At 37.6% G+C, this 25,938-nt stretch overlaps 3 protein-coding genes across 3 annotated transcripts; all 3 read left to right on the top strand.

Moving 5' to 3' along the window:
* Positions 1 to 580: 580 nt before the first annotated feature.
* On the top strand, positions 581 to 11,024 carry slc12a3 (solute carrier family 12 member 3). Its single transcript, XM_027161530.2, has 26 exons — positions 581 to 907; positions 1,076 to 1,195; positions 1,511 to 1,586; positions 2,493 to 2,588; positions 2,684 to 2,823; positions 2,919 to 3,029; positions 3,130 to 3,241; positions 3,341 to 3,471; positions 3,628 to 3,712; positions 4,192 to 4,352; positions 4,449 to 4,556; positions 4,669 to 4,792; positions 5,624 to 5,725; positions 5,910 to 6,065; positions 6,204 to 6,303; positions 6,464 to 6,575; positions 6,689 to 6,826; positions 7,313 to 7,419; positions 7,511 to 7,593; positions 7,685 to 7,747; positions 8,639 to 8,740; positions 8,901 to 9,012; positions 9,734 to 9,820; positions 9,943 to 10,078; positions 10,268 to 10,335; positions 10,440 to 11,024. Exons 1-26 carry the CDS (start codon positions 626 to 628, stop codon positions 10,579 to 10,581), a joined length of 3,054 nt encoding a protein of 1,017 aa, XP_027017331.2. The 5' UTR covers positions 581 to 625; the 3' UTR covers positions 10,582 to 11,024.
* Positions 11,025 to 12,013: 989 nt separating this feature from the next.
* On the top strand, positions 12,014 to 16,711 carry herpud1 (homocysteine-inducible, endoplasmic reticulum stress-inducible, ubiquitin-like domain member 1). Its single transcript, XM_027161532.2, has 8 exons — positions 12,014 to 12,387; positions 12,830 to 12,907; positions 13,324 to 13,401; positions 13,840 to 14,000; positions 14,216 to 14,326; positions 14,412 to 14,768; positions 15,519 to 15,633; positions 15,736 to 16,711. The coding sequence occupies exons 1-8, from the start codon at positions 12,235 to 12,237 to the stop codon at positions 15,913 to 15,915; spliced, it is 1,233 nt and encodes a 410-aa protein (XP_027017333.2). The 5' UTR covers positions 12,014 to 12,234; the 3' UTR covers positions 15,916 to 16,711.
* Positions 16,712 to 16,917: 206 nt separating this feature from the next.
* LOC113652454 (cholesteryl ester transfer protein, plasma) lies at positions 16,918 to 24,021 on the top strand. The gene is made up of 16 exons (XM_027161531.2): positions 16,918 to 17,634; positions 17,878 to 17,992; positions 19,852 to 19,983; positions 20,576 to 20,646; positions 20,769 to 20,856; positions 21,178 to 21,247; positions 21,361 to 21,421; positions 21,506 to 21,597; positions 21,708 to 21,887; positions 22,094 to 22,144; positions 22,329 to 22,478; positions 22,978 to 23,045; positions 23,120 to 23,162; positions 23,256 to 23,325; positions 23,409 to 23,494; positions 23,783 to 24,021. The coding sequence occupies exons 1-16, from the start codon at positions 17,490 to 17,492 to the stop codon at positions 23,858 to 23,860; spliced, it is 1,500 nt and encodes a 499-aa protein (XP_027017332.1). The 5' UTR covers positions 16,918 to 17,489; the 3' UTR covers positions 23,861 to 24,021.
* Positions 24,022 to 25,938: the final 1,917 nt, after the last annotated feature.

Genomic DNA, 25,938 nt, shown 5'->3' with positions numbered 1-25,938 from the left:
GCCTTCCAGAGCAATTTCTGTAGAAATAATTGCTTAACCTAGAGCTGTAGCTTAGGTCACATGTATTTGTAGACTTGAGTATGTAAGTTAATGAGGAACTGAAAGAATGATTATTCAGTGCCTTAGGCAAAAGTCGTTCAGATGAAACGCTAATGATTTGTTGTAATGTTTTACATGGCATTACATGAGTACCTGAAGCGAAGGTCACCAAGAAGGAGTTTAAATTCTGCGAATCTCTTCAGTGTTTCAGTTGGCCTGATATTTCAGGTTAAAGCATAATCAGAAGAATGAGTTTGCTTTTATAGACTTTTATATCTCTTTATACTCTCCATTCATCGTCAAATTTGCAGTTGTCCTCATTTTTAATGACTGGCTTTGGAAAGAAGCGTAGCCTGCAGGAAGGTTATCCTGATTTAGATCAGAGTCATTGTGTTGTGATTATGTTAACAAGCTTAAGTACAAGCCAAAGACCCTGGGGCAGCTCTTTAAGAATTACTGACCGTTACAAAAAATGCCAAATGGTTCTATGTTTGTATAGTCCAAGAACAAAACTGAGAACATTTCCGGTTCAGGTACAATATAACCTGTGCACCGGTCACCAGCTCACACTGGCTTATAGTCACTCATGGAGGACACACCGTATAATAATGAGGTGATCAACCTCACTTCATTCCGAAGTCAATACTCTGTCTCTCCACCACTCAGTGGTGGTGACAACCGGCGGTACACTGTAGAGGAAAACAGTGGTTATGACCTGAATGGAGTGACCCCACGTAGCTCTACTGTGCTATCTGGATATGATACAATAGATTCTCCTCCTAGTTATGACTTTTATGCCAACACTGAAGTTTTTGGGAGATCGAAAAAATTAAGACCGTCTCTCTTTCAGCTACACTCCAACCATGAGGTAGGTGGTACTGGGTTAGAGATTCATGGTGTGAATAATAATGAACAATGTAGATTCAGTTCCATAAATTATAAAGTATGAATTTATTAACAGGGTGATTTCATGTAAACTTTAATATGAAAATCAGTAAAAAGTTACAAGTAATTTTAAAATGCTTTAATGTTGTAGGAAGATAGTTCACCACCTCCTCTGTATGAGGAGACAAGTGGTAATAAAGAGAGTCCTGATGAAGAGACAGCTGAACCTCCTCCTGAGCCTGCTCGCTTTGGATGGGTACAGGGGGTCATGGTAAGGGGCAATTAAAGCTCATCTACACTGTGAATAATATACCAATTAAGAATCATGTAAAAATCATATGAAATCCTCATGCTGAGCAGTGGGCTTGGAATAAATTGTAGAACTGACAGAGAAAACTACAGTAGTAAAAAAGTAGATTTTATTGCCCTTGGCTTTTTTGGATACATTTTCATCAAACGAGTTATTATACACATATGGAAGTGACGAAAACAACGTCTACAGACTCAAAGTTTGATTGTATAAGAACAGAACCTGACAGTTAACGGTTGTCTTTTAACTTGGAACATCTATAATTTTGTTCCACAGGTTCGGTGTATGCTCAACATCTGGGGAGTGATTCTGTACCTGAGGCTTCCCTGGATCACTTCTCAAGCTGGAATTGGTACATCAGACATTCTTTATTTAACACTGACTCGAAAGCAGAGCTGTAGCTGTATGACTATCACATAAAAATGTGATTTGTATGTGTACACACAATAAATGATTTAGAAAACATCTAAATGATCCTAAATCCTTCTTGATTAATTGCAAATTTGGGAAGGATTTAGGAAGTCAAGAGGCCTGATACACACTCTGTTTTTCAGTTCATCTCAAAGGTGATCAGTGATGTTGAGTTCAGGGCATCTAAGAAATAATTTGCTTTCTAAATTTCTGGCAAAGATTTGGGGAAGGCCAAATATGGATGTGATGTTCAGTTGTCCAAATTTTTATTTGAAAACATTGTATGTTATGATTACAGTGTCAGAATTCATATTATTGGTTTGTAGGTCACCTTACATCCTACAAATGTGTGTACTGTATGTACATGAATAATTATCATGTAATACTAAATCTGGAGGGTGCAGTGACTTCATGGTCAACATATTTGCCTCACATCTCCTGTGTTGGGGGTTTGATTCCCATCTCCTCCCTGTGTGCTTGTTTTGGGGTATTCCTTCAGGTAATCTGTTTTCCTCCCCCAGTCCAAAGACATGCATCGGGTGCATCTCTAAATTGTCTGTGAATGGGTGTATGAGTGTATGCGCAATTGTACCCTGCGATAGCCCTTGTGTCCTGAGTACTTTTGGATAGGTTCCAGGTTTCCTTCCACACTGTGTAGGATAATCAGCACGGAAAATGGATGTATAGATTAAATACATGGAATCATGTGAATGTTTAATGAATGCGACCCCCGATTGGTCCTGAAATCTTTTATATTGTATTTCAAATAGTATTCTGGTATGTTTCATTAGGGGCACTTATGTTTTTAACTTATTTAAATATAATTAGAGTTTTTCTTGTTCTTAAGGTTTGACATGGATTATTATCCTGCTTTCCTCCTGCATCACTGGGATCACTGGCCTCTCTACCTCTGCCATTGCTACCAATGGCAAAGTCAAAGGAGGCAGGACTTTTACTTATTTTACTCAGCACATTTCCATTAAATGGCAACAAACAACTCCAGAAACTTTCCTAATTCACAGCTTAATTCTTCCACAGGTGGCACTTATTTTCTGATCTCACGAAGTTTGGGCCCAGAGCTGGGAGGATCTATTGGACTGATCTTTGCATTTGCTAATGCAGTAGCTGTGGCTATGCACACTGTAGGCTTTGCTGAGACTGTACAAGCACTAATGCGGGTAATCTTAAAACATCTACACACTTGCATTCTGGGTTCCCTATTCCTGTTGGAATGATATTTGTGTTAAATAGCCCTTCTTTTTTCCAATGTTAGGAGAGTGGTACAAGCATGGTAGACCCACTCAATGACATTCGCATCATTGGTGTAATCACTGTCACCTGTCTGCTAGCAATTTCTTTAGCTGGAATGGAGTGGGAGTCCAAGGTCTGTGTCAGAATCAAAGAACATTTTGTTTATAGTATATTTACCAAGCTGGATTAAAAAGCCTTACCATAGCAAACTGTGTTGTTAATCAATCCAACAGGCCCAGGTTTTGTTCTTCTTCGTTATCATGGTTTCCTTCGCAAACTACATTGTTGGTACCATCATCCCCGCCACTCCTCAGAAACAAGCTACAGGCTTCTTCAGCTACAAAGGTCAGAGTGTGGCATGATAGTAGAGCATATGCTTCCTCGCAGCAGATTACAAATGTATGTGCATGTGTCTCACAGTGTGCTTTTCTTTGTGCCTACCAGCGGATATTTTTGCAGATAACTTTGTGCCCAACTGGCGTGGGCCAGAAGGCAGCTTCTTTGGCATGTTCTCCATCTTCTTTCCCTCAGCCACAGGCATTCTTGCAGGAGCCAATATCTCTGGAGATCTGAAGGCAAGCATAGCTATTTCAGTCAAGTTTTTTACCCCTTTAAAATTTCATAAAATAAAATTTTCATAAAATCTCTTTGATACACATATGTATGCCTATTTTAGTTGTTAGTCTGTATATACATCCATATTCTAACACATACTGTACATATCCTCATAGGACCCAAATATAGCTATACCCCGTGGCACAATGCTGGCCATTTTCTGGACTACGGTATCTTATCTCATCATTTCTGCTACCATTGGTAAGATCAGCATATATTTAGTAAAATCATAAAACTGTTTTTTTTTTCTGATCATTTTTTGCTTGACACTACACCTATAAATGCATCTCAATTTTGGCTGGAGTGGTACGTTGGCACAGTGGCTAGTGTTCTTGACACAGCTCCAGGGTTGAGCCTGAGCTTGGGTTACTTCTCTGAGGAAGTTTTCATGCTCTCCATGTGTTCACATGGATTGCCTCTGGCCTTTCTGACTTTCTCCCTCTGGACAAAATCAAGCTAGTGGGTGGGAGGAAAACAGTGTGTATATGTGTGTGTGTGCAATGTGTCATGTTATGGACTGGCATTCCATGCAGTATATATTTCTTCTTTGAGCCCAGTGTTCCCAGGATAGTCTCTAGATTCAGTATGACCAAGATCAGGATAAAGTTCAAGGTGAATGAATGAATAAATATATTTTATCATTGTTAGCATTTTAAAATAATGTTTTTTTTCTCTACCAGGCTCATGTGTAGTTCGCGATGCTTCTGGTAATCTCAATGACACTCTTCTAATCGGGTCTGATGTTACGGACTGCCTGGGAACAGCCTGTAAATATGGCTGGAACTTCAGCGACTGCATTGCCAACAATACCTGCAATTATGGCCTTAGCAATAATTACCAAGTACCCATAAGCTATAATTAAATTTTTTTTAATATAAATTTTAAGTTTATTTCATATTGCATTAATAGTAATGACTGTTTTTTTTTCACACTCTAGACCATGAGTATGGTGTCTGGAGTTGCACCCCTGATTGCAGCAGGTATATTTGGAGCTACTTTGTCCTCTGCTCTGGCTTGCCTGGTTTCAGCCCCCAAAGTATTTCAGGTGACTTTTTACTGATCAGCTTCTTTTGCTCTGTGTGTAATTCCAAGTGTTACTGTGATGTCTTATCTCACCTATGATGAATGTAGCAAACATTTTATTTGTCTTGTACTAGTGTCTTTGCAAAGACCAGTTGTATCCAGTGATTGGTTTTTTTGGAAAGGGCTATGGAAAGAACGATGAGCCATACAGGAGCTACCTCTTAACCTACATCATTGCCGTATGCTTCATTCTCATTGGTAGGCAGAAATATTAAAATATTTTAGAAGCACTAGCTTGGTGGTGGCTCATACATGGGTGCTTGTGGGGCAGAACACTACACTATATGAGAAGTTTATCATAAGTTAAACCTCATGAAGTCCACATTTTCAACTCCATTTTAAAATTTGTTGCCTCTTTTAAATGAGCAATAATTAAAAAAAATATTGCAGATTTAAGCCATTGATACACCCCCCCTCCCAACGTCACCTTTCTTTTCTGTATGTTATTTAACACCATAGAGTTATAATTGCACCTAACGGTCAAAAACAGGAACTGCAACTAGCGAACAGGACAGGTACTGTAATGACAGGAAAGCTAGGGTTAGGTTTTTAATGCAAAATTGGACTTTTACGATTTTGTTGACCTCCAAGATTTTGTTTTAATGTAAACTATTGGAATAAAAACAAAGGCAAAGTGTAATTGCGTTTGCTGTATCAATACACAGAAAAAGAAAAAACTGTGTCCAAATTTTTTTGAGATTTTTGACACTGTTGTTTTTGACACCGTTAAATAAAGTTATGTTTATAAATGCTTCTAACAAACTGCTGTACTTTATACTGGATGACCCAAAAGGTTTTCGACTCCCAACTGTCTTTTACAGTTAAGTAAACTGTAAGTTATTAGCTTGTAGCTTAAGACAAGTTTGAGCGTTTCTTGGCTTCATTTCGTTTGAGGCTATGTCATCCTGCCCCACCAACATCTATGGTCACAAGTCGCTGCTGCACTGCTACAATCTCTATGTGCACATAATAGTTTTACTGACTATTTACTGAGATTTACTGAGATTTCCCATCCAAAATACATTTCAGCTGAGCTGAACACTATTGCTCCTATCATCTCCAACTTTTTCCTGTGCTCCTATGCTCTCATCAACTTCAGCTGTTTCCATGCCTCCATCACCAACTCTCCAGGTGAGAATGGAAACTTTTAATCTGCATTTCTATTTATTTATGTCTAATTAACAGTGTAAAGAATTACACAAATATTTTGTTGTTTTAATATCTGCTGCTACATGCACAGTAGATTTGTTTGTATTACCTTAATAAGTAATTCAACAATTGCATGGTCAGCGTGTGTTATTTCCCACTTGTACAGGTTGGCGTCCCTCATTTCGGTTCTACAGTAAATGGGCATCTCTAGTGGGTGCTGTGGTGTCAGTGGTCATCATGTTTTTGCTCACCTGGTGGGCTGCTCTAATTGCCATTGGGATAGTGCTCTTTCTATTGGGATATGTGCTCTACAAGAAGCCCTGTAAGTCACCCGTGCTTTCTGAACCATGATGAAAAATTTTATGCATTCAGTACCAGTTGCTTAAAGTTTACATGTATTTTTTGTAATTACACTATAGTGATATAATCACATAATATTGTTTTCTATTTTCTGCTGTAGCTGTAAATTGGGGTTCCTCCGTGCAGGCAGGCTCATATAACATGGCACTGTCTTACTGTGTGGGTCTCAACCATGTAGATGAGCACATAAAGAATTATAGGTATTCCATATTCAGTATACTGCCACATCACTAGCATTAACAATTTATCAGGATTGTCCTTACACAATTCTTACACAAGTGACATATGTAACATGTCTATTTCCTATATATAGTTGCATTTCTTGATCCTTGTTTAAGTATTAACCTTTTTTTTTCTTAGGCCACAGTGTCTGGTTCTTACTGGGCCTCCAAGTTTGCGGCCAGGTCTGGTAGACTTTGTAGGTACCTTCACCAAGAACCAGAGTCTGATGATGTGTGGGAATGTCATTATAGTAAGTTGATTTGGTCATTAGAGTTTAGACATTTTAAACAATGTGAATTGCTATGTTTCCATAGCAAGGAGAATGATATAAAAATGATCATCAAAGTTACATTTGCTTCACAGGGAGGTCCATCGCCTGACGCTCTAAATGTCGCCAATAGTAGCAGTCATGTGGCATGGCTCAACAAGCGAGGCATCAAATCTTTCTATAATGGAGTAGTTGCTGATAACCTGCGCACTGGAGCACAGATGTTGCTGCAGGTCATTCATTCACCGCACAAGTGCTGTGCCTTGCAAAAATATTCACCTGTTTAAACTTTTCCACATTTTGTAACTAAGATTATGTAATAAATCTAGATAAATTAGCCTATAATTTTGACATGAGGATAAAAATTAATTCCTCTGAAACCCATAAAATAGTTCTAGTGCAACCAGTTACTAATATTTGAGTTAACTTAATGTATGCAATATAAATGTCACACCTGTTCACACCTGACCACAGAGTTTTTTTAAAGAACGAACATAACCAAACATCATCAGGAAAACCAAGGAGATATTAATATCCTGGAAAAGGTTCTACTTTGGGTTCCACGTTGGAACACGATAAAAATTTGAAATATTAAAGAAACATTTTGCAAACATATTAGATTTGTATATTCCCTGTTCAATCATTTGCTTTTTAATGGAAGTCCTGGTGAAATTTACTGGTGTGATTCTTACCTGATTAATTCTGATGTGTCTCTGTAGGGAGCAGGTTTGGGTCGCATTCGACCAAATGTCTTGGTAATGGGATTTCAGAAGAACTGGCGCAAATGTCCACCAACTACTACTGATAATTACATAGGCATTTTACAGTAAGTCTTACTTTAAGCAGAAGACCGACTTAACAGCTTTTGCTTAACTGCCTTGTGACAATGAACTATCATTATGACATTTATTTCTTAGTGATGCTTTTGACTTGCAATATGGTGTATGTGTCCTCCGGATGAAAGAAGGACTTGATTTATCTCATTTGATGCAAGCACATGGTAATGGTCCTAAACACTTGAGAGAATTAAATTTTTACTATATTTGACATGGACTATTGTGTTGTTTACCTTAATGTTCGTTTTACTGCAGTAAACCACGGATTTGAGGCAGCTGCAGAGCCAGGGCTTGATGCAAGACCTTCTATCAACACATGTATGCAACAAAACACTTTGGTGTCAATGTTGAGTGCAGTTTGGGTAGTTAACATGTATGCACTCACTTTCCACTTTAATAGGAAATTGTACTCTTCCTTATTTATAGTTTTCTAATCAGCAAATCATACAGATACGGGTGAAGAACTTCAGTTAATGTTCACATCAAAAATCACAATAGGGGAAAAAGCATGATATCTGTGACTAACTGTGGCATCATTGTTGGTACCAGATGAGTTGGTTTGTGTATTTGAGAATTTCCTGGGAATTTCACACACAACAGTCTGTAGAGATTACACAAAGTGGTGAGAAAACCAAAAAATATCCGGTTGAAGAGGGTCGCAAGTTGAAACACCTTGTTGATCAGAGAGTTGAGAGGAGAATGATCAGGCTGGTCAGAGCTGACAGGAAGGCTGTAGTAAATCAAATATTCACTCTTTATAACTTTGGAAAGCAGAAAAGAATCTCAAGATGCTTATCAAAACATGAAGTGCACGAGCTACAACATAAGAAGGCCACATCAGATACCACTCTTCTCAGTCAATAACAAGAATCTGAATCAGAAAAAGACTAGGTGACTATTTTTTCCTTGAGATCTTGAGCTGTTTTGTTTTAGTGAGTCTTTGTGATAGCTTCAGATTCTTGTTATAGTGGATAACAATTGATTCCTGTTCTGGACTAACAGGAGTGGGCTTCTGCTATTGTAGCCCATCCATCTCAAGTTTCAATGTGCATGCTAAGTGTGTTACACATCATACATTTTCACTGTAAACTCTAAAGACTGTTGTGTGTGAAGCTTTTGTAAATCTGACAAAAATATTTTGTTCAGTTTGGTTTATGCCAAATATCCATGCTAATTTTTCTGAAATGTTTATGAAATCCTTTCTTGCAGTGGACCCAGAATCACTGTGTGCCATGCCTCAACCCACCAGTGTATTTCAGTCCAAACAGGAAAAGAAGACCATTGATGTGTATTGGTTGTTTGATGATGGAGGTAAATATGACCCAGTCAGTTGTTACAAAATCATCCATTTGATTTCACATTTGTGGCAGGATTCACACTGCACTGTACAGCAATATAAGAGTAACGTATATACTCTTATACGTACTTATAATGTATGTATACAACAGTGGCTAATGCTATGTGTTGACAGGTCTGACTTTATTGTTGCCCTACCTTCTGAAGCGCAAGAAGCGCTGGGGCAGGTGTAAAGTAAGAGTGTTTGTTGGAGGTGAAATTCAACATGTTGAGGAACAAAAGCAAGAGTAAGTGGAGATACAAACATAATATCAGTTAAATGTCAACTGCTCTAACATTTATCAGTGTGATAAACTAAATGTAAACTGCAGAGAAAAAACATAATTTCTCAAATGCAAATACATATCATTCAGAAATACACACACGATAGATTAAATGAACAATGTACATTTCTAGGCATATATTTTAACATAATTCCCTGAATGTATGGATAAAGTGTTCCTATGGATTTATGGATTATGTGTTATCTATTAAGTCTTACTTTGCACTGTGCTTTCTTAAATTGTTTCAATCCTAAATTGGATTACTGTCTGTGTGAAGTTTAGTATTCTACTTTGTCTCTGTGCTCCCACCACTCTCAAAAATACCACTAGGTGTATGGCTATGCTAAGTTGGCCACATATGTATACTGACTATGCTAAATTGCCCATGTATGAGTACTAACTATTCTAAACTGGCTACATAGGTATAGAGGTTATGCTAAATTGCCTATGTAGTTATAGTGGCTATGCTAAATCGGCTATGTAAGTATAGTGGCTATGCCTAGAATAACTTCTCCTCTAGAAGTGAATGTCAACAGTCTCTGTCATGAATACTAGGAAATTTGTACAAAAGAACATCAGACTGTTTTTGTTGTAATCATTATGATAAATACACAGATTTTAAGTTTGGAATGTAGTGGCAGATCTTTAGATTGCTAAGTCAGAGTATTCTCTCTGTACTCTTCAGACTCACAGCTCTCATCAGCAAGTTTCGCCTCGGTTTCCACGAGATCCATGTTCTTCCCGACATCAATGAAAAACCACAATCAGAACAGTATTGCCATCTTTTATCATTCAACTCTGAGTTTTACCCTATGACAAAGTCTTTTAGTTAACATAATGGTTTTATTGTAAATCATTTCTTTCCTCCTGAACACATTTCATCCATTTTGACAGTGTTAAAAAATTTGAGGACCTTCTAGCACCGTATAGGGCACATGCTATCCATAAGAATGAGGAAGGAGAGGGGCAAGCCACCAGTGACTTCCCATGGATAGTGTCAGATGAGGCAATGGAGAAAAATACAGCAAAGGTAAACTTTTAAATTAATGTTAATAGGTAGATATATGCCTAGAATCAGCAATAGAGTTACATATAAATATTATTTGTACAGGTAGTATATGAATAGTATAGTACACTTGCTATTATTTATTTTTTTATAATTCATTTTTGTTTGCATGCTTGTTTGTAATTAACATTTCTGTTTGTTCATGTTTTTTAGTCCTTTAGACAGATCCGCATTAATGAAATTCTACAAGACTATTCCAGGGATGCAGCTTTGATTATTGTGTGAGTTATTGTTAGATTATATTTTATCTTTATTTTCACAGACATATATCAGATGTTACAGATCAGATTGTTACTTAAATATTTGTTGGATTTTTTCTTGACAGAACCATGCCCATAGGTCGGAGAGGAGCATGTCCTAGTGCTCTGTACATGGCCTGGCTGGAAACTGTATCACGTGACCTGAGACCTCCAGTTCTGCTCGTCAGAGGAAACCAAGAGAGTGTACTCACTTTCTATTGCCAGTGATCAATGACCAAAAAAAAAAGATTATCAGCGTCAGCTGTGAAGTGAAGGACACCTGTACCCTACAGTCCTATAAATGGTGTAAAATAAGACTTAGTTTGCACATAGCACTTGAATGTAGCCTTGGTTTTAATTGGGTTTTATCAACCATGTGAATTTACATGTTCCAGTCATTCTGTAACTGATCGATGTAATGTCTATTTGTGACAATCCATCTATCTGTGACATTTACTGAACTTACTGTTTTTAACTAACTTTAAGCCTATTATAAGGTAGCCTATTTCCTAAATCAGCTGTAATTTTATTGAAATAATGCCCCTGTTGAAAAATCCAGCTTGATCTGAGGAGCTAGATCCGGTTAGCCAGCTTGCAAGGAAGCATTTTCTGAATTACTAATACTAATGCAACATCATAATCAATTTATTTGGAATAAAATAACAAAAGTAGATAGCACATTGGTACAGAAATTTTAATTGTGGCCTCACAGCTCCAGAATATGGAGTTTTGTCTGGTCTTCTGGTGCCTGTATAGGTTTCCTTTAATTTCTTCATGGTCCTCCTATGCAATGTTTGTATGCATGGATCCCTACAATGTATCCCCACACAATGTTATGGGATAGGCTCCCATTCCAATGTGATCCTGATTCAGCAATTACTGAGGATGAATTACTTAATGAAGGACTAGCGGTCTTTGAGATCCAATAATGTATCTTAAATAATTTTAAAAGGTACAAGGTACAAAAGATAAAAACAGATAAAAATACAGAAAGTGCCCTTGATGGTTCCACCTAAGTTTAGTACTTTATTTCTGCGGTGTACAGCACAGAACACTTTTACGGAGCAAATGCAAACCATGCAAATGTACAGTGCAGTAAGTGTGAATGTACAAATGTGTGTATTCATGCATGGTGCTCTGAAATGGACTGGCATCCCATCCAGAAGAGAGTATTCCTGACATTTACTGAAGATGAATGAATGAATGCAACTGTATGGCTATGACAATGTCTCACGCTGAATTATTATTATAATAATAGTGGAATAATGCAGCTGGCAAAGATGGTCTATTAGTTCAGTTTGTTTTAGTAGTTTCGTAGGTTTTTAGATCATGCTTTATTTTTCATTAGGGTTAAACATTATTATTTTTATCCCACAGATATAATAATTAAACTAATCATGATCAAGAGATTATTATAAAGGTTTAATTATTTAAGTGTAGAAGCCTTATTGTGTTATATTTATTGATATTTTTAGCTAAATAAACAAATGAGTCGACACCTGTGTCTAACAGTCGTTTTCTTCTTCATACACTGATGTAACTCCAGGCTTTATTGTACAGCAGAACTTTCTGAGCACGACACCACGACTGAGTCTGCGCAGGGCGTGGGGCTGCCACATAGGCTCACGTCTTTGCGCGAGCGCCTTTCAGCCAATCACGTTCAGCCACAGTGTGTTTTGGAAACACACACCCAGCATATCTCACGAGCTGTCAGCTGCTCTAAAGTTCTAAGAGACGTCTCCGGTCTCCAGGTCACCGCCGTCGTTTAAAGCTCGAGCAGTCGGACAACTTCCTACAATCCGGTGCTGTGTATAAATGCGAACGTTATCGTTAATCAGCTGAAAGTAACGTTAGTGTTTTTAGAGCGCGAGACAAAAGAAAATGGATTCCCAGGTCTCGGAAAAGGAGACGATTTCAGTTGTGATTAAAGCGCCGAATCAACTTCATGACGATCAGACAATCGAAAATGTAAACATTAACTGGACGGTGAAGGATCTGAAAACTCATTTGGCGAGAAATTATCCGTCCAAACCGGTGAGTTGTTATTTAATGGCGATTTTATTATGAACGGCTTTATAACCGGAAGTGAGCTGCTAGTTATTTAGCTAGCTAGCATTGCTACGTTATCAAATCTTATTACTGTAAACTGTTAATCACGTTTAGTCGTGTTTTCTTGCTTTTGGTGTATTTACACGACGTGTGAATTCTATGACAATTATTATTATCGTTTCTTACTAGCTAGCTGGCTATGTTTATTTCTTGGCATTCCTCTACACTACTACAAACGTACTTCCGGTGTTAGCTAATGTGGCTAAAAGACACGCAGCGTAGCGCGCGTGCCCGCATATTTACATGTCACGTATTTACATACTTCTATGGCGAGTTGTCTTTTTTCTGTAACAGGTGTTTTCTCTGGGGAATTTCTTTCCCTCTTTTGTTTTCTTTTGACATTTCCGGTTTTCTTCCTTCTGAGCAGGCTGAAAAAGACCAGAGACTGATCTACTCAGGCAAACTGCTCACAGACAACCTGCAAATCAGAGACGTTTTTAGAAAGGTATGTTAATCTAACACTCTGTTGTGAAAAACAATACAATGCACACAATAGACACTTTGTAAAGACAACATTTACAGGTGTTTGGGTGATGTACAATGCGCACAAACACTTTGTATAGCATACAAACACAGTCACATATACTGTTTGTGTAAAAATAGCTACAGTAGCTACCAGTCTGTCAAGATTTTTCTGTCCTTTTGCTTTCAGTCAACTGGCTATTCAGTACTTTTAATACTCAATGATTAATTAGTTATTAGAGATCAGACCTTGAAGGCAATTAAGGAATCATTTTTCAGTTACTGTTCTTTTGACACTTTTTTTATGTTTTTATATGAAGACAAGGATGAGTTTGTTTAGACTAATACTGGCCTCTATGTCATGTCATAATGGCTTTAACTTCGTGTGTGCGTTTACAGACAGATGCAGTACCCACACTTCACCTTGTGTGTGCATTTAAACCCCAGCCTGATTTTCAGCAGGGAGCCAGACCTAAGGTATGCCTCAGTGGCCACTTTACAGCCATTCCATCTGCATATATGCCTGAAAAAAAAGTATAACTCAGCATATTTTATATAAAATTGTAATAACATAGGATTGAAGTATTTCTATGCGGTATGACACTTTCAGACCCCTCACTGCTGACAGTGCCATTGCACCATCGTATTATTTTTCCCTCAGCCTTGCAGCACGCTGTGCATCAGTGAGAGCTAGTGACTGTCTGGAGAAAGTAGTGCTAGCTCAGTGGGTGGCCTGGAACAATCTCACACAGCTGTGCTCATTATGATCCACCAGAAAGCATAACTTTGCATTTTTCTTATACCCCACAGCAGTTATTTATATGTTTCAGAGTTTCAGTACTTGTAAGTCTCCTTTTTGGTGCACCTGATTTTCTTGTAAACAAATCAACCATGCTTGTCACTTGTCACATGCAGGTCAAACCAGTAGAGCAGCAGGCATCTCTAGCCCCTGCCTCTCAGGCACCATCTGCGCCTGCTGTGTCCTCTACTGCCGGTCTCAGACAGCGTGGTCACCCTGCCCCTGCTGTGCCGACTGCTGCATGGCCTGCCACGGGCACTGGCACAAGCATATCCGAGTGAGTTCCTGCTGTTTCCTGTCTGCTCAATGAGATCAGGATAATGAAACTCAGTGGTTGGTACAGGTTCTCAGAGGGAAGAATGTACTTTAAAAAAAAAAAGAAAGAACTTGTACACTTTGGGTTGACCCAACTGGAGTTTCAACTCTGATGTGAAAACAATGTAACTATAGATGTGTATCAAAGTATATATGAATGCTTGTTTCTGTAACCAGGCCAAGACCAGCAGCGATGACCCATCCAGCCTTCCCAACATACTCACTTTACAGCCCACAGCAACTCCTTTGGCTCCAGCATATGTACGCTCGACAGTATTATATGCAGTAGTAAGTGTTCTCTTACTTGTTACTATTAACTTAGCTTTGTGTTTCCATGTACTTGAAAGATAAACATTTGCGCTTTACTTTCCAGCCAAGCAGCTATTGCAGCTGCTGCCTCAGTTCCAGTGACACCTCCTACATCACTTCCTGTCATGCCGCAACAAGCCACTGTACCTGCAGGACTACCCAATCAGGCACCTATTGAGAACCTGCCAGCCAATCAGAATGTTCCAGACCCTGCTTTTATCAACCCAGATGGAGCCAATCAGAACATACGCATGAATGCTCAGGGTGGGCCAGTGATGGAGGATGAAGAGGATGTGGAAAGAGATTGGTTGGATTGGGTTTACACTGCCTCTCGCTTTGCTGTGTTTCTGAGCATAGTTTACTTCTATTCCAACCTGAGTCGCTTCATTCTAGTGATGAGCAGCCTGTTCCTCATGTACCTGTGAGTCTTTTTTTTTTTTTTCCCCCCATACACTAAGCTAGTAAAATGCTGTGCATGGAAATGAACGGAAACAAATGTTTACAGTATTTAAGTATTTAGTTTTTCACACATGCCATAAGCATGTAATGGTAATAAGCACCATTAACTACCTACTTTATTATTTAAATCAGAAAAACTAACTCAATATGCTGTGTAATTTGTGTGTTTTGTGCTGTAAAATACTGGGACAAGTTATCAAGCAGGTTTTTCAGGCTGGAGGTAGAAGGTAAAGCATTGAGCCTGTGGGAATGTGCAATATGTGTTTACTCTGCAGAAGGAGATCTCCTCTGTGCTCTTTGTTATACACTGAACATTTAACATTCATCTGCACACAAGGAAATGAGACTTTGAGCAAACCGCAGATCCAGGGCCTCTTTCCCTCTCTCTCTTTTTGCATGATCATCAATTAAAGCAGTGCTTGAGAGGCAACACAACCTGGGAATCCTTCCCTTTCTATATATTTTTTTAGATGAACCTTAAATGTATATAGTTTGTCTATGATTTAAGAGATAATAAATCAAGAACTGTTTCTATGAGTCCTTCTACTTTGTCCTTCAGCCGAGATTAGTGCAGTGCAGATGGTAGATGGAATGCATGGTAGTCTATTTTAGCATGGACAGTATCTTGTAACAAGCAATGAGTTCACCAGTTGTGTAGGTCTGCTATTTTCTGTATGTAATTCTCACTGCTGCTGTTTTCTCTTCCCTGCAGGCACACTGCTGGCTGGTTCCCATTCAGACAAAGAGCTCGGGCTCAGCCTCCAAACCAACCAGCGGCAGAGGTCATTCAGAATCAACAGAATCAGAACCAGGACAGACAAGAACCGGTGAGGGATTGTTTATATGCATAACATGCTTTATATGTATATATTACCATATGTGTTTGAGAAATGTCGGTGAGATTTTTTTGCCTTGGATATTTTTTAAAGATGGTGCCCCCTGCTGAATTGGAGGATGGTGAGACAGATGGGGGCGCTGATGTTCCACTCCCCACGATCGCAGTTCCTGTGTCTCCAGTTCGACCTTCCCTTCTCTGGACAGCCTGGGTGTTCTTCAAAGCTTTCTTTGCCTCCCTTGTCCCTGAAGCTCCTCAGGCTGTGGCTAACTGAGTTCAGCAAAAATGTGGTCATACTGGTCAACTCAAAAGTAGCACCAACCATGAAGGAGAACTGTCTCCTCTTAGATACATTTTTCTCGACCTTTTGCGAACATGTGGTCTGTGACTCCTGGATTAGATTTTATTTAGATTAGTGTTTAATGGAGCTCCAGGTTCAACTGTTCAGCACTTTTAAGCTGTTTGGTGATATGACCAAAATCCTCATTTCTTCTTTCAACCAAATAGTGTGTATATAGTGTAAATAAGTGCTGAATCAACTTGTAAATGTTTCTGTATAGTTTCTGCACAGCACTTTACATTTTCTCTCTGCCAGCATCAGTCTGTCATCTTGCACAGTGCTTATGTCATCAGGACTTCATTTTCCCGGAATGATCCAGAGATTGAAAACATGAGTGGAACTTGGCTTATCTTCTCAAACATGACTGACATTGAAGGTTATTAATAGTTTCTTTGTGTACAAATGCCTGACATAAGGCTTGTGATTTTGGCACTTAGATGTACTACTGTTCTGTGTTTTGGGAATGAATTATGTTCAAGCTTATCTCACACTTTAAGTTAAAAGAATATACAAAATAATACCAATCATATGCATAAAATATTAACAACCCAAGAAAGGTTTGTTTGTGACTACTGGAACAAACATGAATCCTGCATGAATGAATAAGTAGCTCCTATTTAATCTGTTTTGCATCAGCATGTAATGTAAATGAACAGGCATCTGAAAGCAAACAAGTATCATTTCTTAAATAAAATAATACATTTAAATAATAAAATGCTTTGATCTTGGATTTAGCAGTTTTCTCATTTTACTTTCCTTTCTAAAGGAATCAGCTTTGCTGATGCAATTGAAACATTCTGTGAAACGTTGTATAAGGAAGTGAAATAAATTCTGTTAAAAGAAAGAAGTTAAATGTGACCAGTGTGATAAGGATTACAAGCTGCTATTGTCATGGTGACACAGTGCTAATGCATTGTGTTTGTGTGGCATATGCTTGCTGTTCTCGGTTTTGTGTTACGTTTGTTCTTTGAACTTCAATCGGGACACAAAGCTATGAAGCAATAGCTTCTTTTCACATGCTTTTTTTTTTTTCACACGTTCATACAAATACTCTGTGCTCCTGCTCTGCTTACATAGTGATAGACTTCCCTGTAATTCTCCTGAGGGTTATCTGCAGACATCCTTGTCCTTCCCCACTTCATTCTCCAGCCTGTTTTGTCCTATTCTGGTTCATTGTGCTCTGTCCTCTTCAACACAGAAAAACGTGTACAGCAACATGTTCCTCTCATTTTTATTGACTTTCTGTAACATAGTTTAACTAATGCTTGTGGACTCTGGACAAAAGTGTCAGTTCTGTCCTCCTGCTTGTTTTTGGAGCCAGTAGTAAACAGTGCTCCTCCTCCAGCCACACACACCAACACACACACACACACACACACATACATACTCATGCAGTCTTTCTCTGGGTGCCCCATCCCTGCTATATTTTAGCTTATATCATTGCGAATTTAAAGCACACTATCATTCACTGAAGAACAGCAGAGCCTGTATTTGTGAACATTACAGAGATGAAGAGGAACATAGTGGGACCAGGTATAGGATTGCTTCTGCTTTTTTGCCTGACTGGAGTAGGACGATCGTGTGTGGATCCTGAATCGGCCTACAGGTTTACTGGCATTGTGTGTAGACTTACATACCCTGCTGCTGTTGTCTGTGAGTTTGAATTTTTTTGTTAACTTGTATGGATTTGTTTTGTGAATGGCCGTAGCACCCTAAATTGAACTATGAGAGCTTGTGAATAGATCTTGTGTCTCTGTAGAATGACTTTTGTGTTCAAACTGTGATTTTTTTTTTGTCCTTTTATTACCTCTGGGTTCTTTTGTACAATTCCGAGCTGTATTGTTTTGACAATTTCTAATAATTATTGAGAAATGATAACCCGTTTGAATCCTACAGTAAATGAAAAAACCACAGAAGTAATCCAGGCTGCATTCCAGCATGCCAAATATCCAAGTATTCAGGGGGAGAAGACAATATTATTCATGGGCAAGCTGAAGTATGGAATAAACAAGTAGGTGTACGTCTGTCTGTCTGTCTGTCTGTCAGAATGAGAATCAGAACCAGAATCAGAATTAGAAGGAGCGTTAATGCCAAGTATGCATACGCATACAAGGAATTTTAGTGTCATACACTTTCAGTACACAAAGAAAACACAGACAAAAATAAATTTAAAAATAAAATTTTTTTTTATTTTTAAATTTATTTTATTTATTTTATTTTTTTGTCTATTTGCATTTACATATGTATATTTAAATGTTTTTTTTTTATTCTCATCTTGTGCTATAGATGATAGAATAGATTAGGTTAGAATAGAATACAATGAGATGCACTGATGTACCAGGGATGTAGGTGGTAACAAATAAATATAAGATTATTGTACATTGTTATAATAAGGGGAACATTTAATTGTTCATGATATAGATGGGGGAAGAATCTACAATAAAACTCAATCAGATCTTCAGCAAGTTGTTGATTTGCTACAGTGCTGGGGGATGGTGTCTTGTTGGTGATGGCTTTCAAACCTTTCCAGATTTAAGCTGTCATTAGAAGTTATCTATCTATCTATCTATCTATCTATCTATCTATCTATCTATCTATCTATCTATCTATCTATCTATCTATCTAATCTATCTAATCTATCTATCTAATCTATCTATCTAATCTATCTAGGAAATTAACAATAACCCGGATGTATTAGTAGGAATATGTCAGTTTTTAGATACCACCATTCACATTTAAATGTATGCAAAAACAGTTTCTCTCCCAAAACATGTGGAATATTGCGTTATGTTGTTTTATTTTGGCTATAATGCCAAAAGACGTGTTTGTTGGAAAAAACAGAGCACATCTTTCAAAAGAACAACTTACCTACAGTGAAGCATGGAGGAAGCAGCATCATGCTTTGTGGCTGCTTTTGTGCAGCAGGAACTGGTGCAATAATCATGGTGGAGATAATGAATAGCTACAAAAACCATCAAAACCTTAAGGCTTCTACTTAAAGCACTTAAGATGACAGAGAATTTCACCTTTCATCATTACAACCCGAAGACACATAATCAATAAAGGAATAGCTTCACCAAAACAAGAGGTTTTGGAATGGCCCAGCCAGGCTCCAGAGCCTAACCTAAATGCAAAGGAGATGCTCAGCTGATCTTAAAGTTAAAATTCTTTTGAGAATGTTGCTTAGTCATGATGTGCCAAATTTATTTACTCTTATGCAAAAATATGGAATGCTGTGATAAAATCTATAGGTGCTTTAACTAAGTATTAGTTCATGGGTGTGCACATTTAAGGCTATACTTTAATATATATGTAGGTTGCATATATGTATTCACATAACACTTTATTAGGAACACTATACTAATGCTGGATAGGGCCTGTCTTTGCTCTTAAAACAGCCTCATTTCTTTGTGCTATGGATTCCATAAGATCTGGTAAATGTTATGATGGCATCTCCTGTTCTACCACATTCAAAAGGTGTTCTACTGAATCGACTGGGAAGGCCACTAAAGAACATTGAATTCAATCATGTTCATGAACCCAGTCTGAGATGCCTTTTGTTTTGAAGATTGGTTAATTGTAGGCAGGAAGGGATGCACATGATTCACAGTACTCAAATAGGCAGAGGTGTTTAAGCAAAGATTGATTTGTATTAACAGGCTTAGAGTTTGCCAATAAACCTTCCTCACACCATTACATCATCACTGTATGTGAACATCACAACAGATCAGCAACAATAATGGCAGGTAGACAGGTGTTCCTAATAAAGTGCTTAGTGATGTGTGTGTATACACCTTTACAATTTTACATACATCAACAATTCTAAAGGTTTTGTCCACTCTCTGTGATTCTCTGTTTCCTCATATCTAGTCTGGAGATCCACAATCTGACAATTGGGAGAAGCGAATTTGAGCTGCAGGAGAATAACGGCATTGCCATCACTATCTCCAATGTTTCTGCTGTTTTTAAGGGAACCATTACATACGAATATGGGAGCAGTCTGTGAGTAATTCCATGTATTATCATATATGTCAGCATAGACCAGAGGTCCACTTCATGAATTCAGTACTGTGCTTTATTTATTAGATTCAGTAATACTGTTCATTAAGCAAACACTATAGCTAAATATAACTGAACATGGCCATTTTTGTTAGTATTATGAAAATTTAAACAGTAAATAGCTTTGAAATGTATTTTATTTGGCAACATAATGTCTATAATTCATTTGTGGTTTATTTAGAATTACTGAAAATATCATCCAAGTGAAGTTGACTAGATTATTTGATTTTAAGTCCAGTGTGTTTTTCTAGTAGGGTTTTTAGTAATATTCCTCAGAACAGATTATATCAGTGTTTCTAACACTACTGCAGTGCACACTTCATCCTTTTTCATCTCACCCTGCACATGATAATACAGCTTTATTAATGTTTTAGGACATTGAAAATTGTTCTGCATTCTGTAAGAGTTTGGTGCAGTTTAATATTGTTCCATATTCTCAGTAATAAAGGTTCCACACTGTATTGACAAATGTCTTTATATACTTTGCCAATGATCAATTTTACTTAAATAGTAATAAAGTTTTTCTCTCATACAGCTTCTCTGTAGGCCAGTCACTTGATTTTGAGGTTGAGTCCCAAATTGATTTAGTCATCAATTCTAAGCTACGTGAGTATTATTAACTTTTCATTTCATTCTGTGGAATGACTGTAGTAGAATGTTCAGATCCTTGTCTGTGACCTCAACTATTGTGTGTGATTATAGTAGTGTGTTTTGTGTGTGCACTTCAGACTGTGGAAAAGGCAGAGTAGCTGCAGACACGTCTGACTGCTACCTTACGTTTCACAAGCTGCTACTCCTACTGCAAGGCGACCGAGAGTGAGTGTACAAATTTAATGGATTTACTAGATGTGAATGAGGTTCCATCCAAAGTGTACTCCTGTACCCATTGTTCCTGGGATAGAATTCTGATTGGTTAACAGCTACTGAAGATGAATGATTGAATGTATCAAATCAAAAGAAAGAGAATGTACTGATCACTGTTTCGTTGAATGCTGCATACATTCAAGTTTCATAAGCAAGTTACTGTAGTCTCTAATGTCTTTCATTCACTTGACCTTTAAAAATAACACTTATAATTTGATTATATTAAACCAAAATTGAGTATTGAGTTTTTAAGACTGATTTGGATTTTTGCAGACCTGGCTGGCTGAAGAAAGTGTTCACTAATTTCATCACTATCACAGTAAAGCTGGTTGTAAAGGGGCAAGTAAGTGAATTTATCGCAGAACATTGGTGTCCTCTTGGAGGAACCCATAATTGAGAAAAGCACAAAATGTTCATTTACAATATGCATTGCTAAGTAATTTGTGTGAATTACAGATATGTAAGGAAATAAACAAGGTGGCAAATATCCTGGCAGATTTTATTCAGGACACCGCAGGTAGGTTTTGGAAAACTGTTTGCTTTTAGATGCTAATCAGCTTTGAAATTCAGAGTTTCACTGAAACATTCTTTGAATGAACAGAGCAGTTTTTGAGTGATGGAAACATCTCTGTGGATATTGGTCTAACCACAGCCCCTGTCATCACTTCAAATTACATTGAGTCTTATCACAAGGTAGCCCATCACATACTATTTCTAAATAATAATGCAGTCACAGGCTACACTTTTTAGGTCATGCTAGGATATATAGATAACTACGGTATTTTGTTTCTCTTTTTTAACAGGGTCTAGTAACCTATAATAGCAGCACCTCAGTGATCAAAGACTCTGGCTTTATGCCAGAGCAGATTTCAGAGAACCGCAGCCTGTACTTTTGGCTCTCTGATGTTGCCCTTGAGCCTCTAATGACAGCAGCATACCACGATGGACGATTCTCCAGAAACATCTCTAAAACAGAGCTTGCTGTTTGTTATCATTTTATCATAAATCAATGAAACTAGGCTAAATGCTCGTTTACAATATTACCGCATAAACATGTATAAAGAGTGCATTGCATTGTGTAAACATTGCATAAACAATTATTAGATGGGACATTTTGTTATTTCCACATTCCATATTCTAGCTGTGACTCTCACAGAGAAATTACTCGAGGTGACCCTTTTGATTGCAGGACATGTTCCAGACTCAGCTGTCAACAGACAGACCTAATTTAGTGAGCAAGGTACTATTACTTTCACAGTGCATTTTAGTTCACTTTTTGCAACTCTTTGTGAGTGTTTCCATGGAAACATAAAAATGTATAGCTGTAGAATGGTAAGCCTGTTATTTGGTTGTTAGTTGTTCATTGAGTGTAATGACACATTAACATACTGACATTTGTGTATATTTGCGACTGCATCAATTAGTGGCTTTTGTCTGAGGAACCGTTGTTAAGAGCGTGGAGTGCATCAGTGCCTCGTTTCTGGACGACACCACAAGGCTCGTATGTCAGGGTGGTGGCTGCAGTGGAGCTCTCTTCTGCAAAGCTGGAAAGTCCTGTGCTTTACTTTGAGACGGTCAGTCATCGGCACTTAAAAGAAATTATGCATTTTAATCGGGCAAAAATTTTATCAAGTTAATTAAAGATAAGATCATTTAAAGTGAGACCTAATATGATCCAAGGCTTAGAGCAGTTCCAGTAGTGGGATGTGAAATTAAAATCTTCCACTCACTAGCTAGCACTGGCCACTTCACTCCAAAAAGTGTTGATGTGACCATCCCAAAAGCACATTAACAACAACTTGCTGATTATTGCAATTTTTAGCATAAATTAATGAATTATGTTAGATTGGGTTTGATTTCTTTTTAGTCCATGTTTATGACTTTTAACTAAATAAATGATAATATACAAGTGCACTACATAAACTGAATCATTTGAATTACAACCGGCAGTACTGTATGTTAAAATGAATCAATTTACCAGCATTTCTGTATATTTATAATTAGATTTAAGCTCATACTTAAATATAATATTTATATTAGCTATCTTTAACAGTATGGTTTGTATCCCAGTAGGAAGTAGAAGTCTGTGTGAGAGCCTCTTATTCTGAAAAGAAAGTCATCCTGAAGGCCACACCAGTGCAGTAAGTATGGTACATCCTGTGAAGCTGTGCACTTCAATTTCAAATTTGCTCATATGTCCTTATGTGGTTTGTAGTATATCTACATCAAACATTTCCATATTAGAAGGTGTTTCTGAGGTAAGAACTGCTTCAAAAAAGTATTATATTTATATGGGCTTTAGTGTTTTTTGCTCATGCGTCTGTCTTTGTCAACATCTGGTGTTGTTTCAGATGGAGAATGGCTTAAGTGTTTATCTTCAGGAAGCTGTTGAGAACATTGGGATCACCAAAGTCATATCCTGTAAGTGTAGTTTGTATCTGTGTGTGCATTTATGAAAGTATACATGTGATGTATTGTAAGTCTTATATATTTTATCTTCTTAGATCTAGAGGTAGCAGTAACAGGCTTGATGGATAAGCAGGGGCTCAATCAGTTTGACCTCATCAATCCTGAAGTAATACCTTATAATGTGAGTCTCATCTCTTGTTTATACTGTACCTCTTTTTTGGTAACTAAAGCGTAATAACAACAACTGCATAATCATTTATTGCCTAAGATGTGTCTTCTTTTAAAATTCACTCTATAGTAGAAGTCGAGGGTAATGTCCTCCAAAGTTGATATTAATATTTTCCGAGCCTATGTCATTATTAATGTCAAACTGCCACAACAAAATCTAATTTATCACAAACTGCAAGTGCTCACAATATATGCCGAAGTGGATCCAGTTAACAATCATATCCATTTTTTCACCATGCAGGGTTATGTCTTGGTGCAGATGGACTTTGGTTTCCCACAACATCTCCTGGTGGAGTTCCTCAGGAAGACTCTGGATTAACTGCGGGCTGCTTATATAGACTAGTATATACATTTGTTCACATAGATTACATAGTTTGAAAGAGCATTTTTCTAGCAAGAATTTATGTAGAAGCATAATCATACATCCTGCTAATTTTGTTACAGTATAACATATAATAAATATTTGAAATATAATTGTCATGATAACGTTATGAATTCTGTTTTTTTCATACTTCAAAATATTCCAGATTGCTGTAACCGTATACACCTTTATATGATGTCAGATTAATTACAGCATATTATTTCTCTCACGCAATGGTTTAGGAATACTTAATAGGCCAGAAAATAACTTATTTATCATCCCAATACACCTCTGCCTAATCATAAACCTATGTGTTCATCCACATACACACTCACAGAATCAGAATCAGATATGTATAAATATACAATATACAACTCGAATTCCGAAAAAGTCGGGACGTTATTTAAATTTGAATAAAATGAAAATTAAAAGACTTTCGAATCACATGAGCCAATATTCACAATAGAACATGCAACAGGTCAAAAATAGTTGGGACAGGAGCTTTAGTTTGGTCCCATTCTTGTGTGATATAGGTTTCCAGTTGCTGAAGAGTTTGTGGTTGTCTTTGCCTTTTTATATAAGGATGCACCAAATGTTCTCTATAGGTGAAGGGTCTGGACTGCAGGTAGGCCAATTCTGCACCCAGACTCTTTTACAATCAAGCCATGCTGTTGTAATACAGTAGCTGCAGCATGTGGTTTTGCATTGTCCTGCTGGAATACACAAGGCCTTCCCTGAAATAGACATTGTAAGGAGGAGAGCATATGTTGCTCTAAAACCTTTATATACCTTTTAGCATTCATAGTGCCTTCCAAAACATGCAAGCTGCCCACACCATATGCAATTATGCACCCCCATACCATCAGAGATGCTGGCTATTGAACTGAATGCTGATAACATGCTGGAAGGTCTCCCTCCTCTTTAGAGTGGAGGACATGGCGTCTGTGATTTCCAGCAATCCAAGAATGTTCAATTTGGACTCACCTGACCATAGAACACTTTTCCACTTTAAAACAGTCCATTTTTAATGATCCTTGTCCCACAGGACATGACAGCACTTTTGGACCATGTTCACATATGGCTTCCTTTTTGCATGATAGAAATTTAGTTGGCATCTGCAATTTTCATTACAGATTGTGTTTGCCAAAGGGCTTCCAATAAAGGACTTCGGCCTTGTCCCTTACGCACAGAGATTTCTCCAGCTTCTCTGAATCTTTTCATGATGTTATGCACTGTATATGATGAGAAGCCTTTGAAGAACATTGTTTTAAAGTATTCCACAATCTTTTCATGCTCTCTTTCAGAGTTTTTCACAGTTCTGCCTCTCTAAGACATATTTTATACCTAATCATGTTACAGACCTGATATCAATAAACTTAATTGGTTGCAAGATGTTCTCTTCTCAGAATTTCTTGCTTTTTCAGCCATTTATTGCCCCTTGCAATCTTTTTGAACTGTAGCAGGCATCAAATTTGAAATGAGTTCATTTAGTGGATAAAAGTGAAAAATTTCACAATTAAAACCTTTATGTTAGCCATGTTCTATTGTGAATAAAACATGTAATTTGAAAGTTTTTGTTTCATTCAAATTTTAAAAACGTCTTTTTCGGAATTTGCCTAACATGGGTTGTGCACTGTACTTAGCCACATGGTGACTCTCTTGTCTTTATGCTGTGGAATAAATTAATGACGCATAGCCTCACTCAAGGTTGCCATGTTGCAGTTTATACACCAAGGTGTGCTTCTGAAATCCGATTTTCTTCAGCTTTTCTATTCAATAAAAATAGAAACTTTGATATCTTCAAGTTCTTGCTGTTCTTTAGTGTTTTGTATGGTCATCTTTTAAAATATTGTATTTATCAGTAGCCAGTGGTTTATTACTTGTTTGTAACAGTATTTCAGAACCTGTCACAATATTGGACTTCAACAGGAAAGATGGTAAACACATACGACACTTTTGCCAAACATATTAACAAATATTAACTGACCAACTTAGAAGTGGATTCCCATGAACATCCTCTGAAAAAGACAAAACCA

Source organism: Tachysurus fulvidraco, chromosome 13 (genome assembly GCF_022655615.1).
Source record: "Tachysurus fulvidraco isolate hzauxx_2018 chromosome 13, HZAU_PFXX_2.0, whole genome shotgun sequence".
In the NCBI taxonomy this organism is placed as follows: domain Eukaryota; kingdom Metazoa; phylum Chordata; class Actinopteri; order Siluriformes; family Bagridae; genus Tachysurus; species Tachysurus fulvidraco.
This window is presented reverse-complemented; position numbering and strand designations above follow the sequence as displayed.